At 42.7% G+C, this 20,658-nt stretch overlaps 1 protein-coding gene across 8 annotated transcripts in view; it reads right to left on the bottom strand.

Moving 5' to 3' along the window:
* LOC115160706 (protein TANC1) overlaps window positions 1–20,658 on the bottom strand; it is a 286,753-nt gene that overhangs the window by 241,747 nt on the left and 24,348 nt on the right. For all 8 annotated transcript variants that reach the window (XM_029710993.1, XM_029710992.1, XM_029710995.1 and 5 more), the window contains one exon: window positions 5,729–5,821. In XM_029710993.1, the coding sequence (XP_029566853.1) occupies window positions 5,729–5,789 (61 nt within the window). In that variant the 5' untranslated portion in view covers window positions 5,790–5,821. The remainder of the gene's footprint in view (window positions 1–5,728; window positions 5,822–20,658) is intronic.

Raw genomic sequence — 20,658 nt, 5'->3', positions numbered from 1 at the left:
TGCGGGGCTCCTAGAGGCAGCCTAATGACTGCGCTCCATCTGGCACGGGGGCCAAGTTTCCCTGACTCCTTTTAAGTTGCCTCCAGGCCGCAGCTACGGTGTTATGAGGAACATATGCCCAGCTATCATGTAATTATACAATTATCAAGATTTTTCCTCCCACTAATTTCCATGACATGTCTCTCTGTGGACTTTTGATATGCTTTTGTAAAGCATTTATTACTGTCATTCTCTTTACAGGGAAGGGGGGTGACTTGAATTTTTGCTGGTCTCTCTGTCATGTTTACATGAGAGAGAATTCTTCACAAATGCTCTACTGGTTAATGCTGTCTCAATGGTGGCTGTTGTGACCCATCCACAACAAATACAAATAGATTTGATGAGTCAAATGAGGAAGGAATTAAGTAAACTGTGTCAAACTGGGGGGGGGGGGGGGTGTTGCTCGAAACAATTCCAAACACAGCAGTAAGCAATATCAAATATCCAGTCACATCCAATTCCGATATATAAGCTCATCTTTGTGCATAAGTCAGATTTGAATGTGCCATGAGGAGACAATCACATTTTCGCAAATTGAAAGGGAATTTTGACTCTACTGTATCGGAACAGACGGTAGATTTAAGCATTATTTCTCTGTCCAATACCATTTGGAAGCATAATACAATCTTTATTCACACCAGAACAGATGGTTCATTTAATATTTTATGTGCAATATGTTACAATCGAGGCACGGAGAGCACTTGATATTCTGTACCCGTTGTGATTAGTATGACCGTTTCCAGGACTACTGTGTTACTAACCTTATTCCAGGCCCCTCCTAGATGAGCGCTGACTTTACAAACAAATGGATATTTTCAGGGGAAATAAAGAAGTATCAAATACCTGGTTTCCCGTTTGTTACGCAACTGTAACATTTATTTACAGAGTCATAATTGAATATTTAAAACCAAAGCCTTTTTGTTGCTACCACTCTTTCATTCCAATGAATGGCCAATTCTTGATTTACAGATTGAAACAATTGGAATTGGAATTCCTCTGATAGTCACTTCAAAAGATGCTGATATATATACTGTAAATGACCATTTGTTTTTTCTATATCTACCTACTGCCGGAGGTCCTGTTGGCTTTAGTGAGTGACCCCATCTATAAGGACAACAGAGCAACCGAATGACCACAACTAATGACCGCCGCCAAGTAATCAAAGTCTGAGGCAGCTCATCTGTCCTGCCCTGAATAGAGGAGAGGAGTGTCTGACTTTTATTGTCCCAGCATGGGAAAGGGAGAGAGACCTGCTTTTGCTTGATGGATAGCGTCTAACTGGGGAAAGAGCTGGGAAAAATGGCAATGTAGCTTATTCCCGTCATTTACATCCAACAGCTCAGCTACTGCAAGCAGTCCTGTGTGTGTTCGCCTCTTGATGTGACTAGGGTTGCACATTTTGGGGAATAATCAGAGGTAGAAACTTTCCGTTGGAATTAACGGGAATATATTGGAAATAATGGGAATATATGGGAATTAATGGAAATATATGCAAATTAATATTAATATAATTTAAATGTAGATGTTTTTTTCTTTGGATATATTTACTATATCATATGGAGACTGAAATATCAACATTTTACCTTATCATAAGTAGACATAATTGCAAATTATTAAATCATTCAAATATAAATTTAAAAAACAATTAAGTTACGAATTGAACTTTAATTAAATGAGTTGACTCTTCACATGGGATGATTTCACTGAACAACGAAAGAAAGGGAATATTGAATGATCCCCAATGATCCATTGCATCTCCCAAAAACATTTTCAACATACATCTGTAAAATGACAGTCTAGAAACTAAAGCTTTGGTTGTCTTCCTCTCAGGCTTCCATGTCTTCTCCGTGGACCTCCTCAATGTCCACCTCTTGAACATTAGACTCTGAGGTCTCATCTTCACTGTCACTTTCCAACCTTGTTGAGGTTGGCTCACTGTCAGGCTCAAAAAGCCTCAAATTTTCCTGGATGGCCAGCAAATTTTCAACCTTGTATTGGTCAGCCTGTTGCGTGCTTTGGTGTGTGTGTTCCCAAACAAGGACCAGTTGCGCTCTGAGGCGGCTGATGTTGGTGGAATTTGGAGGATGATGGAGGCAACAGGGGAAAGAGCCTCAGATCCACAAAGTCCCTTCCACCAGGTGGCTGATGAGATATGTTGGCACGACTGCCATATTGCATATTCATCCCAAAGCCCTTGCCAGACTGCCAAGAACCTTGCCCTCATCCAGGCCAAGGTGGCGAGACACAGTAGTGATGACACCATAGGCCTTGTTGATCTCTGCACCAGACAGGATGCTCTTGCCAGCATACTTGGAGTCCAACATTTACGCTGCGGCGTATAAGGGCTTCAGGCAGAAGACTTCACGCTTTTTGATGTATTTCAGAACTGCAGTTTCCTCAACTTGGAGCAACAGTGAAGTGGGCAGGGCAGTTCGGATTTCTTCTCTTACATCTGCAAGCAGAGTCTGAACATCAGACAGGATGGCATTGTCTCTCTCAATCCGTGCAATGGCCTCTGCAATAGGTTTCAGAAGTTTCAGGCTGCTTACCACTCTCTCCCAAAATACATCGTCCAGGAGGATCCTCTTGATGGGGCTGTCCATATTGGCAGACTGTAAAATGGCCATTTCTTAGAGGAACTCCTTCCCCTCCAGGAGACTGTCAAACATGATGACAACACCTGTATGCAGAGCGAAGAACATTCAGAAATCTCTTCCAATACACATTGTCTGTGAGCATCAGATGTGAACCAGTTGCATACACAGCTTGAGCAACACATTCATCAGCATTTCTCTTACTACGTTCCTCTATTGAGTCAAAGGAGCTTCTGATTCCAGGAGGACTGTGAGCTGTTGCTATCGATAAGGTGTCTGATTCATAATTTTCACCTCTAATAGAAGGAGAGGGACATTTGTCAGAGGTTGCTTGTTGTGAGCGCTGAGGGAACTTTATGCTTCTACATTTTTGTTGCATTCTTCACATATGATTTGGCACAGTATTTGCAAATGTACACAGCTTTTCCCTCTATATTAGCTCCACATATCAGATAGTGCCCGTGACATTTTTCTGTAAAGATTAGGAAAAAATGAGTAATAAATAAATAAATAAAAATTCCATGTAGAGATAAATAGTTAAGCAGTTAGACTAAACAACTCCTTTGTAAGATAAATGTTTTAAAAATAAACATGTATGGAAACAGGTGAATTAACACTCCTCAGTTAGCAGACTTAAGCAAAGCTAAAACCCACATAGTAGCAAAAACGAACTAGCAGAAATTGTTAACAAGTTAGTAATTATTTAAATACACTTTGCTGTAGGCTACTATTTACCGATTAACAGAAAATCATGTATGTCACATAAAATATATTCACCCCACCAGTATTGTAATCAAAACTTACCAGAAAAGCATGTGGTCCTTGGCTCAGACAGTGTAGTAGTATGGGCTCAATAGCATCTCATTAGTGTGCAAGATCTGGGAATCAGCTGTACATGTGATGGGAAGAGTGCACTGTGCATGCAGAGGGTTGCAATTCCATTGAATTGGGGATAGTTTAACCAAAAATGCCACAAGACCTAGAATTGTCTTATGTGTATCCCACAAAAAAAGATTCACTGTTATAAGCTAACTTTTTTGATGAGTTTAAGCAGAATTCCCCAAATTCCCAGGCTTAACTTCCCATGGGAAATTTCGGAAACCTACCGGAAAGTTTCCAACCCTTTACAACCCTAGTGGTGACTGACTGGGCTGACACACAATGAAAGTCTGGTAATCAGAGATTGATTCATAACATGTTAGACAGGTTTCAACACCTCTACTGAAAACATTACATCGGCCTTCAACATCGCTATTCAAGATAGTAAACGTAGCATGGACAGCATCTTAGTAACCCTTGCGGGAGACTACTGTACTGCTCTGTGATTCATTGCCTCTACAGCAGGGATCATCAACTAGATTCAAGCGCGGGACTATTTTTTTTTGAGCAGATAGTCAGGGGACCGCAACATAATTACAAATATTTTGTAGACTGCAAAACAGATATAACATTTGACTAAAACATAATCATTTCAAACCTTGCTTACATTTGTATACTATCACATATCTGTCTATTATGCGTGGGAATACTTTGGGACCGATCTCCAAAATGAAAACCAATTGAAGCTGATTTGCTGGTGTTTATATAGTATTTTATGTCCAACAACAAAATGTCATAAAAAATAATAATAATTATATTATATTCTTTGCTCAGAAAACATGGGTAGCCAAATAAAAATCACACGCGGGCCACCCTGCCGTACAGTATAAGATCCCAAGTCAACGGATATGTGTTCAGAGTAAGGGCCTGCAGTTACATTCCTCATACAGTCCTGAACTGTGGCTCTTACTGTCATACGGGGGTGTCCCAAATTCCCTTTAACGTGCATTATTTTAGACCAGGGCCCCTACATATGGAATAGGGTACCATTCGGGACGCATTCTGAGAGAGGGTGTGGGAGAGATGTGAGAGGTGTAACCTGACACTGAAGGAAGATAGCCAGTGTCTATTTGTATTCACAGTTTGTCGACTGTTATATTAACAGAGGCAAGCCGCAGCCTGATCTCAAGGAGATCCCGTAAAAAGAAGAGCAAATTGACTCAACTGTATGAAACAGCCCCTGGACAAGGCAAGCATGAGCAGAATATATATAACTACTGTACTGCTATATAGTACCTATTATGCTACTTAGCTACAACTGTTCCTTCCTATAGTAGGAGAGTCAAGACCAGAGAACATAGCCTCGTATTATGTTTATAAAAAGATAGATCCTGGTCTATGTTTGCTAGAGGTGAGTCAGAAATGAAATAGCACTGCTGAGTGACTCACACAAAAAAATGAATTCCCCGTTATAATGGAAAATGGTTAATAATCCAAAAGGTTACATGGGCGAGCCAGAACAACACCTGCATCCTGATAGGGATGTCAAACTGACAATAACAGTGGTGTCAAATACTATACCAGTTCAAAATCCTCCAGCGTTGTTCTCACTGCAATGATAAGGCCTAACTGTTCATTACCCTAGCCCCCTTTCTAGTCCAACCTTTTTCATGTTGAAACAGAGACTGTGGTATTGGTTACTTACAGCCAATAAAGATTGTTTATAAATACTGAAAACATGGAGCCATGGTGCTTATACGCGTGTGTGTGTGTGTGTGTGTGTGTGTGTGTACGCACTACGGCTATACCCTGAGCATCAAGCAAATGACTCAAAGACAAATGGTCAATGACAGTGAGTGTCAGTGACACCAGTTTATGACCATATAGTGTATGTTCAAACTGCTTGCTCACTACAAATGTTGGCTCAGATGATGAAATGTTTATGAACAGCGATGAAATGAGCCATATTTTTTGTGCATTCTTCTCAACTCTATGTGCATATTTCTATCTCTTAACTTGAGGCGTAAAATTACTATGTAGGCCTATTATGACAAACCCTTTGATATTGCCATTGAACTACCAATAATATCCTTTGTCATTCTGAATAAAAAGTAGGTCTAAACAATTCATAGATGGCCATAACACCAGACAAATAATGGAGACAGGTTGAGACAGGTCTATGTGTGAAATAAACTATCCTGAGGGAAACATGTTGCTGCACAATGGTCAAAGTGACAATATCATGATTGCAGCAGTTCAGTCATAACTCAACATACCTGGTTCCTTCTTGCTCCCCTTCCCTCCGTCTCTGTTCTTCTTCAGCACTGCCTTGAACATGGTCTGATTCTTGGAATCCTCTCACTCTTCCCCTGCAAAAACACAACATTTTGACACTCAGAGAGAGCATAACAGGCAGAGAGTGTGTGAGCGAGTCTACAGAAACTTTACACGCTGATGATAACGCATCCTGCATTTCATACACTCTTCTCCTGACACTCCTCTGAGATTTTTCCCACAGCGCTCCCAATCCGGCAGGTCATCTCTAGAGGGCCGACCACAGAAAGAATGATCTAATAATTAAACGGAACGGGCAAGGTCTGCTATCTTGTTATGCAGGAAAATAGTTTGTCAGATTCTCCACATTCCACATCTACATTGATGCTGCTGAACTTGGGCCTTCTCGCTCACTTTTCACGAAATTCGAACATTTGGATATATTCACTGAATCTTTAGAATCGGAGTCAAGCGGCACGTACAGTGCATTTGGAAAGTATTCAGACCCCTTCACTTTTTCCACATTTTGTTACATTACAGCCTTATTCAAAAAATAATACAAATTAAACTAAAATATCATCAATCTACACACAATACCCTATAATGACAAAGCAAAAACAGGTTTTTACATTGTTTAGAAACAGAAATAAAACATTTACATAAGTATTCAGACCCTTTAATCAGAACTTTTTGAAGCACCTTTGGCAGCGAATACAGCCTCGATTCTTCTTGGGTATGACACTACAAGCTTGGCACACCTGTATTTGGAGAGTTTCTCCCATTCTTCTCTGGAGATCCTCTCAAGCTCTGTCAGGTTGGATGGGGAGTGTCACAGCACAGCTATTTTCAGGTCTTTCCAGAGATGTTTGGTCAGGTTCTGTACCACACAGCTTCTTCAAAACAGGCATAACAAGCCTTTTCACTCAATATTTTTCTAAGGCACAATGGGACTGCATTATCCTTCTGAAATCATATTGGGTGGGAATATACTGGGACTAGCCTAAATCTGTCTAGACAAACAAACTGTACAACGTCAGAACACTAAAACAAAAGACAGAGGATCAGTGAGGCCAAGAAAAGCACACACAACAACCTTCAAATTACACATTTATGACTAGCCTATTCATTGAATTAAAATGAAGCTCCATCACCTTCAGTCTGACTACACCCAGACAGTAGCCGTAACAGTCTAAACCCTGTCACAGACAGAGCAGGGGTTCTACTAAGCTATATGGAATTGTATTAAGAAGGTCATACCAAGGATCATTTTGCTATTTCATTCAGAATTTTAAGACCCCTTGAAATACAATATAAAAAAAATGTGGGGACTTTTGGGCTCCCGACAGGCACTGCATCTCAGTGCTTGAGGCGTCACTACAGACACCCTGGTTTGATTCCAGGCTGTATCGCAACTGGCCGTGATTGGGAGTCCCATAGGGTGACGCACAATTGGCCCAGCGTCGTCCGGGTTTGGCCGGTGTAGGCCGTCAAGAATTTGTTCTAAACTGACTTGCCTAGTTAAATAAAGGTTAAATAAAAAAATGGATTACTGCTATTAGCCTATAGAAATGCATTCAATAACAAATTCACTACATGGAACAACAGATAGTTTACCCCAAAAACCTAAAGGATGTTTTCTCTGAGAGATATAAGAAAGATCAGGAAAAAAATTTTATTTTTTTGTTACATGTATTTAACCCCTTATTTTGGGAATTAAACAGTCTCAATATTTACTTCCATAAATGTTTTCACCTTCAGACGATACTTTTGCGTCCTGGAGCAAAACAACTAGGGCTGTCCCTGACTAAAAAAAAATCTTTGTCAACCAAGAGTCATCTGTTCTTTCGACCAATCGATTGGTTGAAATTTAAAAGAGCATATTTTTCCATATACACTAACGGTCAAAAGTTTTAGAACACCTACTCATTCAAGAGTTTTTCTTCATTTTTACATTATAGAAAAATAGTGAAGACATCAAAACTGTGAAATAACACCTATGGAATCACATAGTAGCCAAGCGTTAAACAAATCAAAATATATTTTATATTTGAGATTCTTCAAAGTAGCCAACCTTTGCCCTGATGACAGCTTTGCACACTCTTGGCATTCTCTCAACCAGCTTCATGAGGTAGTCACCTGGAATACATTTCAATTAACAGGTGTGCCTTCTTAAGAGTTCATTTGTGGAATTTCTTTCCTTCTTAATGCGTTTGAACCAGTCAGTTGTGTTGTGACAAGGTAGGGGTGGTATACAGAAGATAGCCCTATTTGGTAAAAGACCAAGTCCATATTATGGCAAGAACAACTCAAATAAGCAAAGAGAAACGACAGTCCATCATTACTTTAAGACATGAAGGTCAGTCAATACAGAACATTTCAGGAACTTTGAAAGTTTCTTCAAGTGCAGTCGCAAATACCATCAAGCGCTATGATGAAACTGTCTCTTATGAGGACGCCACAGGATGGAAAGACCCAGAGTTACCTCTGCTGCAGAGGATAAGTTGATTAGACTTCAAGTAACAGACACATCAACATCAACTATTCAGAGGAGACAGTGTGAATCAGGCCTTCATGGTCGAATTGCTGCAAAGAAAACACTACTTACGAACCACATAGAGCGAGCAGTCGCACTTCGCTTCGCTCCACAGGTAATATTACACTTCTTTACATTACAACGGTTTGGTTTGTTTGATCTGAACAATTTTTTCTTAGCTATCAAAGATAATTGTGTAGTTTAGAGTAATTAGAGTAATTATCGAGGAGTAATTATCGTGGCCAGCTATTTTTTCGTCCTCCTAACGTAGTCAACACTGCTGGCTGCTAGCTGCTAGCTAGTCAACACCGCTAGCTAGCCAATCGCTACCGACTAGTAGCACTGTAGAAACTATTACATTACAACGGAACGACTTGATTAGTGTAGTGTTAGTTAGCTAGCTATATAGCTGTCTTTGTCATAGCTTGATAATTGTGTAGTTTAGTAATAGCTAGGTTAGCTAGCCAGCTATTTCCATCCCCCGCGACGCCATTGTTCCATACCCAGCCAACTATTACCGACGAGCAGCATTGTAGAAACTAAATACGTTACAAAGGAACGTCTTGATTAGTGTTATGTTATGTTAGCTAGCTACAAAGTTGCTTTTGTATAATAGCCAACCTCTACCGACTAGCAGCACTGTAGAAACTATTACATTACAACGGAACGATTTGACTAGTGCAGTGTTAGCTAGCTAGCTACATAGCTGTCTTTGTCATAGCTTGATAATTGTGTAGTTTAGTAATTATCGAGGATAGCTAGGTTAGCTAGGTTAGCTAGCCAGCTATTTCCGTCCCCCGCGACGCCATTGTTCCATACCCAGCCAACTATTACCAACAAGCAGCATTGTAGAAACTAAATACATTACAAAGGAACGTCTTGATTAGTGTTATGTTATGTTAGCTAGCTACAAAGTTGCTTTTGTATAATAGCCAACCTCTACCGACTAGCAGCACTGTAGAAACTATTACATTACAACGGAACGACTTGATTAGTGTAGTGTTGTGTTAGTTAGCTAGCATTTTAGTCACGTAAGCTTAACTTTCTGAACATTCGAGACGTGTAGTCCACTTGTCATTCCAATCTCCTCTGCATTAGCGTAGCCTCTTCTGTAGCTCTAACCTGGTGGTCCCAGCGCGCACGACCCACGTAGAGTTCCAGGTCTCCGGCAGCCTCTGGAACTGCCGGTCTGCGGCCAACAAGGCTGAGTTCATCTCAGCCTATGCTACCCTCCAGTCCCTAGACTTCCTGGCGCTGACGGAAACATGGATTACCACAGATAACACTGCTACTCCTACTGCTCTCTCCTCGTCTGCCTACGTGTTCTCGCATACCCCTAGAGCATCGAGCCAGCGGGGTGGTGGCACTGGAATCCTCATCTCTCCCAAGTGGACATTCTCTCTTTCTCCCCTGACCCATCTGTCTATCTCCTCATTTGAATTCCATGCTGTCACAGTTACCAGCCCTTTCAAGCTTAACATCCTTATCATTTATCGCCCTCCAGGTTCCCTTGGAGAGTTCATCAATGAGCTTGATGCCTTGATAAGTTCCTTCCCTGAGGATGGCTCACCTCTCACAGTTCTGGGTGACTTTAACCTCCCCACGTCTACCTTTGACTCATTCCTCTCTGCCTCCTTCTTTCCACTCCTCTCCTCCTTTGACCTCACCCTCTCACCTTCCCCCCCTACTCACAAGGCAGGCAATACGCTTGACCTCATCTTTACTAGATGCTGTTCTTCCACTAATCTCATTGCAACTCCCCTCCAAGTCTCCGACCACTACCTTGTATCCTTTTCCCTCTCGCTCTCATCCAACACTTCTCACTCTGCCCCTACTCGGATGGTATTGCGCCATCCCAACCTTCGCTCTCTCTCTCCCGCTACTCTCTCCTCTTCCATCCTATCATCTCTTCCCTCTGCTCAAACCTTCTCCAACCTATCTCCTGATTCTGCCTCCTCAACCCTCCTCTCCTCCCTTTCTGCATCCTTCGATTTTCTCTGTCCCCTATCCTCCAGGCCGGCTCGGTCCTCCACTCCTGCGCCGTGGCTCGACGACTCACTGCGAGCTCACAGAACAGGGCTCCGGGCAGCCGAGCGGAAATGGAGGAAAACTCGCCTCCCTGCGGACCTGGCATCCTTTCACGCCCTCCTCTCTACATTTTCCTCTTCTGTCTCTGCTGCTAAAGCCACTTTCTACCACTCTAAATTCCAAGCATCTGCCTCTAACCCTAGGAAGCTCTTTGCTACCTTCTCCTCCCTCCTGAATCCTCCCCCCCAGCCCCCCCTCCTCTCTCTCTGCGGATGACTTTGTCAACCATTTTGAAAAGAAGGCTGATGACTTCCGATCCTCGTTTGCTAAGCCAAACGACACCGCTGGTCCTGCTCACACTGCCCTACCCTGTGCTTTGACCTCTTTCTCCCCTCTCTCTCCAGATGAAATCTCGCGTCTCGTGACGGCCGGCCGCCCAACAACCTGCCCACTTGACCCTATCCCCTCCTCTCTTCTCCAGACCATTTCCGGAGACCTTCTCCCCTACCTCACCTCGCTCATCAACTCATCCTTGACCGCTGGCTACGTCCCTTCCGTCTTCAAGAGAGCGAGAGTTGCACCCCTTCTGAAAAAACCTACACTCGATCCCTCCGACATCAACAACTACAGACCAGTATCCCTTCTTTCTTTACTCTCCAAAACTCTTGAACGTGCCGTCCTTGGCCAGCTCTCCTGCTATCTCTCTCAGAATTACCTTCTTGATCCTAATCAGTCAGGTTTCAAGACTGGGCATTCAACTGAGACTGCTCTTCTCTGTGTCAAGCTGAACCTCGGCAAGACGGAGCTGCTCCTCCTCCCAGGGAAGGACTGCCCGTTCCATGATCTCGCCATCACGGTTGACAACTCCCTTGTGTCCTCCTCCCAGAGTGCTAAGAACCTTGGCGTGACCCTGGACAACACCCTGTCGTTCTCCACTAACATCAAGGCGGTGACCCGATTCTGTAGGTTCATGCTCTACAACATTCGCAGAGTACGACCCTGCCTCACACAGGAAGCGGCGCAGGTCCTAGTCCAGGCACTTGTCATCTCCCGTCTGGATTACTGCAACTCGCTGTTGGCTGGGCTCCCTGCCTGTGCCATTAAACCCCTACAACTCATCCAGAACGCCGCAGCCCGTCTGGTGTTCAACCTTCCCAAGTTCTCTCACGTCACCCCGCTCCTCCGCTCTCTCCACTGGCTTCCAGTTGAAGCTCGCATCCGCTACAAGTCCATGGTGCTTGCCTACGGAGCTGTGAGGGGAACGGCACCTCCGTACCTTCAGGCTCTGATCAGGCCGTACACCCAAACAAGGGCACTGCGTTCATCCACCTCTGGCCTGCTCGCCTCCCTACCTCTGAGGAAGCACAGCTCCCGCTCAGCCCAGTCAAAACTGTTCGCTGCTCTGGCACCCCAATGGTGGAACAAGCTCCCTCACGACGCCAGGACAGCGGAGTCAATCACCACCTTCCGGAGACACCTGAAACCCCACCTCTTTAAGGAATACCTGGGATGGGATAAAGTAATCCTTCTACCCCCCCCCCCCAAAAGATTTAGATGCACTATTGTAAAGTGGTTTTTCCACTGGATATCTTAAGGTGAATGCACCCATTTGTAAGTCGCTCTGGATAAGAGCGTCTGCTAAATGACTTAAATGTAAATGTAAATGTAAAGGACACCAATAAGAAGAAGAGACTTGCTTGGGCCAAGAAACACGAATAATGGACATTAGTCCGGTGGAAATTTGTCCTTTGGTCTGGAGTACAAATTGGAGATTATTTGTTCCAACCGCTGTGTCTTTGTGAGACGCGGTGTGGGTGAACGGATGATCTCCGCATGTGTATTTTCCACCGTAAAGCATGGAGGAGGAGGTGTTATGGTGTGGGGGTGCTTTGCTGGTGACACTGTCTGTGATTTATTTAGAATTCAAGGCACACTTAACCAGCATGGCTACAACAGCATTCTGCAGCGATACACCATCCCATCTGGTTTGGGCTTAGTGGGACTATCATTTGTTTTTCAACAGGACAATGACCCAACACACCTCCAGGCTGTGTAAGGGCTATTTGACCAAAAAGGAGAGTGATGGAGTGCTGCGTCAGATGACCTGGCCTCCACAATCCCCCGACCTCAACCAAATTGAGATGGTTTGGAATGAGTCAGACGGCAGAGTGAAGGAAAAGCAGCCAACAAGTGCTCAGCATATGTGGGAACTCCTTCAAGACGGTTTGTAAAGCAATTCCAAGTGAAACTGGTTGACAGAATGCCAAGAGTGTGCAAAGCTGTCATCAAGGCAAAGGGTGGCTATTTGAAAATAAATGTAGATTTGTTTAACACTTTTTTGGTAACTACATGATTCCATATGTGTTATTTCATAGTTTTGATGTCTTCACTATTATTCTACAATGTAGAAAATAGTAAAATAAAGAAAAACCCTTGAATGAGTAGATGTTCTAAAACTTTGGACCGGTAGTGTATAGACACATCCTATGTGTTTTAATCAAATCAACCATATGCACTGAGCATGTCTGATGTAAACCATCAGACAAGCTCAGTGCTTACATCAGACAAGCTCAGTGCATATGGTTTATTTGATTAAAACACATAATGCTCAGTGACTTTCAACCTGGCCCCGTCATAGGATGCCACCTTTCCAACAAGTCAGTTCGTCAAATCTCTGCCCTGCTAGAGCTTCCAAAGTCAACTGTATGTGCCGTTATTGTGAAGTGGGAAAGTCTAGGAGCAACAGGGGCTCAGCCGTGAAGTGGTAGGCCACACAAGCACACGGAGTACGTAGCGTGAAAAAATTGTCTGTCCTCGGTCGCAATACTCACTACCGACTTCCAAACTGCCTCTGGAAGCAACGTCAGCACAAGAACTGCTCGTCGGGAGCTTCATGAAATGGGTTTCCATGGCTGAGCAACCGCACACAAACCTAAGATCAACATGCTCAATGCCAAGCGTCGGCTGGAGTGTTGTAAAACTTGTCGCTATTGGCCTCTGCAGCAGTGGAAACGCATTCTCTGGAGTGATAGGTACATACAGATATGGTTGGTCGAGATCGGTGTGGAAGAACTTGACTGGCCTGCACAAAGCCCTGACCTCAACCCCATCAAACACCTTGGGGGTGAATTGGAACGAGGACTGCGAGCCAGGCCTAATCGCCCAACATCAGTGCCCAACCTCACTAATGCTCTTGCGGCTGAATGGAAGCAAGTCCCCACAGCAATGTTTCAACATCTAGTGGAAAGCCTTCACAGAAGAGTGGAGGCTGTTATAGTAGCAAAGGGGGCGACCAATTTCAAATGAATACCCATGATTTTGTAATGAGATGTTTGACGAGCAGGTGTCCACATACCTTTGGTAATTTAGTGTATGTATATAGATACAGTGCATTCAGAAAGTATCAGACCCCATTCCTTTTTTCAATTTTTTTTACATTACAGCCTTTTTCTAAAATGGATGAAATATTTTTTTCCCCTCATCAATATACACACAATACCCCATAATGACATAACAAAAACAGGTTAAGCACTGTTAACAAATGTATAAAAAAACAAAAACAGAAATACCCTATTTAAATAATACAAAATGGTGGTCACACCAGATACTGACTGGTTTTCTGATCCACATCCCTACCTTTTTTTAAGGTATTTGTGACCAACAGATGCATATCTGTATTGCCAGTCAAGTTCCTTATATGAACTGTAACTCATTAAAATCTTTGAAATTGTTGCATGTTGCATTTAAAAATTTGGTTCAGTGTATATAATGCTATTTTATTTTTTTATTACCATTTCATTTTTTTATTTCCCTTAGTCCTGCATGTTGGAGCTCTGAGCCTAAGATTTTCATTGTACCCTGCAATCACACCTGCATCCCTGTACATGTGACTATTCAACACTGTCATTTTAATTCCATCTTCCATTGATTAGCCTTGATATCTCCTAATAACTTGCCACACGGGGGCTCTAGCTCTATGACTGTAGCCTAGTGCCAGTTTGATGACTTGTGATTGGATGACAACAAGCTACATGCGCCACTCTTGTGAAAAGAAACAGCACCAGTAGCATAAATTATCAAATGTTCTTTCTTTGAGGGAACCACGATGTAGGCCAGGGATGGGCAAATTTGAAGGGGTGGGGGCCACACAAAAACGGAACTCATCATGAGGGGCCGCAGTGGCTCGTGGGTCATGGGCTGCACATGTTTACAATCACTGTATCCCACACAGTCCTTTGTACTGTGGCCAAGTTCAGAGCCAGGTGGACCCATGCTAACACTAACTGATGTGGGGGAGAGATCCATTACTACTCCTAATCCTAGATGCTAACTTTGCTCTAAGCTTGATTACCATTAGGCCTAACCTTTGGGTGAATTTCTGAGGCATCCAAAGTTATATTGAAGGGCAGACAGGGCTTAAAGTTAAAGGTAGAGAGCAAGAGTTAGGACATATATTGGCTAGGCTATATTCCCTGTCTTTAAATCTCCCTGTGACATATGATCTTTAGGAGTTAATGAAATCAACATGTGCCTCTTACAAGAACAAAGGGACAAAATCAACATTAAAAAACGATAAGCTTTAGGTGGAAAAAAATAGTGACCTTTAAGAAAAACTAAAGAGCAGAGCATAGGCCTACAACATACAGGACGGCTAGGCACTAAGATTGATCTAACCCTCAGTTTGATAAGCCAGTTGACTACCAACCAACCCATAACGTTTAGAAGTTGGGATATTATCTTCTTTGGGCAAAGCCCCTGGAAAGGGCCTCTCTCTATCAGAACAGCGCTGCCAAAGACCTACTGTGGCTGTCAGGCCTTTGTGGACACACTGAATTGAGGGGTAGACACTCAATTTTCACATTTGTTCTGAGGCACCGCAAAGCAAGCACCATTCCCAGAGCCACAGCCACCACTAGACGTATGGTAGAGATTCCCAGGGACCACCACCAGTCAAATATATAGGCTGGAGGTACTGGGAATTCACAATCACATTGACACACATAGGCCTACATAGACATATAGACTCCCATAATTAAAAATATCAGGCTTAGGCCTAATTGTAAACATGTAAGAGGTTCTGGGCATGTCTAATCCGTGTTTGAACTGCAATTAATGACCTTTTAGGAAATTATGTGCAGAATTGCCTCACCTGTTGTACATCGCCCATATCACCTTATAAGTAGGCCTAGTAGTCACCTTTGGTGTAAGACAAGCTTAATCTAAGGGACGATCCTCCATTCTATGAACCTATGACCCAATAGAAAAGTATCCTTTCAGCTCGCAAAAAGTGGATACCAGATGGGTTCAAGTTATCATGTTGTAGCCTTTTCACTGGTCTCCCTTAATGGAGTTCACCACATACAGGTTGAGGGGAAGAAAGGAAAGTCTCACCTGCACAATGGCAAAGGCTGACATGTGCTTAATGGGGCCATCTATAAGACGGTCATCCGAGACGCTGAACTATATATATAGAATGGAAGTGGGATTGTTTTCCTGATTGCCTTCGGGGCTGGTGCCATCGACACACAGGCATGTTTGAGTGTGGAGCTGCTTTGTACTCTGTGAGATGTCAGACAATGAAGAGAGCAACCTTCAGCATGACTTCCCCTGCAGCCTGCGGTCAGTTTTTTATTTACTGCTCTCCTGATAACGGCCATCCCCACAGCCTTTTCATCCACTGATTCTACATGAATGATTCCTCTAAATTTCCCCCACCGCTGTTGTCATAGCGACAGTTGAAATTCACACCGGGCAGTCTATGACCTTTCAGTCACCTGAGAAAATAGACACCTTGCCAATAACAGTTTGTCAGATAAAGAATGCCTCTATGAAATGAGTTTTTATTTGGGGGAGATTGGGCAAATGTTCATTTCCAGCCTACATTTGACAGGTTAAAGATGATGGCCATTTTATTACTGCCCATTTATATAGAAGGAGGAAATAGGCTGTTCTGAATTCAAAGCTCACTAAAACAATGAGAAGTGAACAACACAATCCTAAACCCTGGAAGAGGAAGTGAAGGAGCAGGTATGGAAGAATAGGTGGAAGCTGTCTCAGGCATTGTGCACAATGTCTGCCCTTCACACTGAAAGCCTACAGTATGTTATGAAAGGAGGAAATGACAATGAGCAATCCTTTTTACATACCCAGTCCACCAGTTCCACTATGATTCACGCACATCCCAGCTCCAAAACACAACCAATGCTGTGCTGTCCACCCATATGAGAGGAAGGAGTGTGTATCTGGCTGGCTGAGATTTACAACACAACAAAGCTATTTTATTCCTGTCAAATTTCCTGAAAGTGTCGCTTTAGGAAACAAGTTGTTGACATTGTTTAAGGCAGTATCAATAAAGTTGTTAATTAACTCTTCACTGGCCATATTTGCTTCCTACTTGCACCGCAAAGGCAATGTTCTACAAATACAGCTGAAGTCAGCAGTTTACACACACCTTAGCCAAATACATTTAAACTCAGTTTTTCACAATTCCTGACGTTTAATCCTAATAAAAATTCCCTGTCTTAGGTCAGTTAGGATCACCACTTTATTTTAAGAATGTGAAATGTCAGAATAACAGTAGAGAGAATTATTGATTTCAGCTTTTATTTCTTTCATCACATTCCCAGTGGGTCAGAAGTTTACATACACTCAAATAGTATTTGGTAGCATTGCCTTTAAATTGTTTAACTTGGGTCAAACATTTTGGGTAGCCTTCCACAAGCTTCCTACAATAAGTTGGGTGAATTTTGGCCCATTCCTCCTGACAAAGCTGGTGTAACTGAGTCAGGTTTGTAGGCCTCCTTGCTTGCACACACTTTTTCAGTTCTGCCCACAAATGTTATGTCGGATTGAGGTCAGGGTTTTGTGATGGCCACTCCAATACCTTGACGTTGTTGTCCTTAAGTCATTTTGCCACAACTTTGGAAGTATGCTTGGGGTCATTGTCCATTTGGAAGACCCATTTGCGACCAAGCTTTAACTTCCTGACTGATGTCTTTAGATATTGCTTCAATATATCCACATAATTTTCCTGCCTCATGATGCCATCTATTTTGTGAAGTGCACCAGTCCCTCCTGCAGCAAAGCATCCCCACAACATGATGCTGCCACCCCTGTGCTTCACGGTTGGGATGGTGTTATTCGGCTTCCAAGCCTCCCCCTTTTTCCTCCAAACATAACGATGGTCATTATGGCCAAACAGTTCTAGTTTTGTTTTATCAGACCAGAAGACATTTCTCCAAAAATTACGATCTTTGTCCCCATGTGCAGTTGCAAACCGTAGTCTGGCTTTTTTATGGTTTTGGAGCAGTGGCTTCTTCCTTTCTGAGTGGCCTTTCAGGTTATATCGATATAGGACTCGTTTTGCTGTGGATATAGATACTTTATACCAGTTTCCTCCAGCATCTTCACAAGGTCCTTTGCTGTTGTTCTGGGATTGATTTGCCTTTTTGTTCATCTGTAGGAGACAGAACGCGTCCCTTCCTGAGCGGTATGACGGCTGCGTGGTCCCATGGTGTTTATACTTGTGTACTATTGTTTGTACAGATGAACATGGTACCTTCAGGCATTAGGAAATTGCTCCCAAGGATGAACCAGACTTGTGGAGGTCTACACATTTTTTTCTGAGGTCTTGGCTGATTGCTTTTGATTTTCCCATGATGTCAAACAAAGAGGCACTGAGTTTGAAAGTAGGCCTTGAAATACATCCACAGGTACACCTCCAATTGACTCAAATGATGTCAATTAGCCTATCAGAAGCTTCTAAAGCCATGACATAATTTTCTGGAATTTTCCAAGCTGTTTAAAGGCACAGTCAACTTAGTGTATGTAAACTTCTGACCCATTGGAATTGTGATACACTGAATTATAAGTGGAATAATCTGTCTGTGAACAATTGTTGGAAAAATGACTTGTGTCATGCACAAAGAAGATGTCCTAACCGACCTGCCAAAACTATAGTTTGTTAACAAGAAATTTGTGGAGTGGTTGAAAAACGAGTTTTAATGACTCCAACATAAGTGTATGTAAACTTCTGACTTCAACTGTACTATACTAGCATTTGGGTTAACAAAGTTAATGTGGTTAGACCTTTGAAGTAGCCTACACAAACCTGTCACATGGAGAGGTCTGACATCCATGTCTTCTTCATGCCTGCATAGGCTAATTCAAGTTGTGTGCAAACTTTTTCTGCCCTGCAGATTGCACACAGGTCACACCATGACCATGATAGGATGCATCCATCCTAAAGCCAGACAACTGGTGGTGTAATGGGAGGATTTAGACTAGAACTGTTATAATACAAAATAGTTTAACTGTAGGAGTTCCTGTCTGGCGCCACTTATGTGCATGCCTATGTACGGTAGTTTACCTGGGAAATAAACACGCTTGGAGCAGTGTGTTCTTATAGACGGGTTGGATGTTTAGCAACAAAACCGATGTGTGCGCAACTATGGGGCAAAATGGGTTGGCTTAGATTGTTGATAACGTGTAAACTATATTTCGTCTCCAATATTAATTGAAAACATAAAGTTAAGCAATGAGCACTTGTCTCTGAAATATACCATTACATTTGTTGGTTAGCTAGCTAGCAAATTTTTGTCATATTAGCATAGACATGACGTCAGTCAAAACACCAAAACAAAACATGGTATCAAGAACAAGATCAAACAAGCTGAAACGAGCCACTTTTGATTCACCACATGGCAGCTTCTTGTCATTGTTGATAGCTACCTGGCCATACAGAACCATAACATCACAAGGCCTTCTGCCCCTTCGAAGTGCGCTCATCATTTTCATGACATTGTCAGCTAACCATTTATAAACTTTGGAAGATACTGGGAAAATAGCCTCACGTGATTTTTGGGGCATACACTTCCGCCTTGAAATTGCCACTGCCTAGTCCGCAGTCAAGAGTGTGAGAAACGTGTTTTTATTCCCTATCCAAGCTTTCCAACATCACTGAAGAGTTGAGACATGTTTTTGTAGGTGATCATTACTCAGAATTTACAGTTGTACCTGGGGCTGTGGAGTCAACCTGACATGTCTATCCTTTAAACATTGGCAGACAAGACATTGCTCCTCCCTTACCCAATAGGCTACACCTCACCTCGTTCATCAGTTAAACAACATTACCTTACACATGGCCTCCATAGAAAAACACATTTCACACCAGAGATTACCATCTCTCTTCATGAGGAGCCAAAGTGTTTCAAAAAAGATCTGCCTCAAATATCAGCAGTGAGCTCATGAAGGCCTAGTTCACATATATCTAGATCTCGTAAACTGATCTGATTGTGAGAATGATATCTAGCTATGAGTTACTAGTTGCCAGCCTCAGCCTGCCCACATCGATTTAAAATCTTTACCAAGTTTATTGTATTGAACATCAGGGAGACTCCTTAAATCCTCCTCTACACTCGACTAGGAACACTCTCAAACCGAACAAAAATCCATTAAAATGTTACGAATCGTTGGTTAATTAACTAATTTCTTGCTCATATTATATTCTACCGTCATTTTTTGTGAAACTGATGTGTCCTCTCCTTCAGTGTCGAACTAAGCATGTAACTGGGTTGACAGTCACTTATCAACATGTCATTTTGCATGCCCAACAACCCCAGGCAATACTGTGCCCAGCTTCGTACGCTGACCAACATGAGGTAAGCGGCCTGTTCCTGATCTTGCACATCTGCCCTGCACCTTCAGCATTCAAATGCTAAAATGGCTTGCGCTACATTATGCTTTATTAGTTGAATGACAACCTATGTAATTTCAGGGTAGGGATGGGCATTTAATACGATTTCACAATTTTTGTGGATATCTGGATAGTCGAAATACATGTTATAATCAAAATACATGTGTTTTAAATTACTTTTCTTTCCTCAATGGAGACTTGCTTGCTTGACTCGAGAGCGCTGGTGCGCTACGCTCTGCTTGTTTCAGCAAAATAGTGGGGGAGGGGCGAGAGAGGAGTAGTGTGTGTGTGTGTGTGTGTGTGTGTCTGACAATCTGTGTGTGGCACAGAGGGTGAGTTAGTTGAAAGAAAGTAGCCAAACTGACTCGACTAGTATGTATATATAACCTATGGCTGCAACAAGTTTGTCTATAAAACCATCTGCTAGTGCCTGTCTTGACTACATCAAATCGTTGTAAAGAAGCTAGCTAGATTACTACCCACCACTGCGACTTGTATGCTCTCGTTGGCTGGTCCTCGTTACATATTCGTCGCCAAACACACTGGCTCCAGGTCCTCTATAAGTCTTTGCTAGGTAAAGCTCTGCCTTTTCTCAGCTCACTGGTCACCATAGCAACACCCACCCGTAGCACGTGCTCCAGCAGGTATATTTCACTGGTCATCCCCAAAGCCAACAC

This window comes from Salmo trutta, chromosome 24 (assembly GCF_901001165.1).
Source record: "Salmo trutta chromosome 24, fSalTru1.1, whole genome shotgun sequence".
In the NCBI taxonomy this organism is placed as follows: domain Eukaryota; kingdom Metazoa; phylum Chordata; class Actinopteri; order Salmoniformes; family Salmonidae; genus Salmo; species Salmo trutta.
Note: the sequence above shows the minus strand (reverse complement) of the source record. Positions and strands in the feature narration are given on the sequence as shown.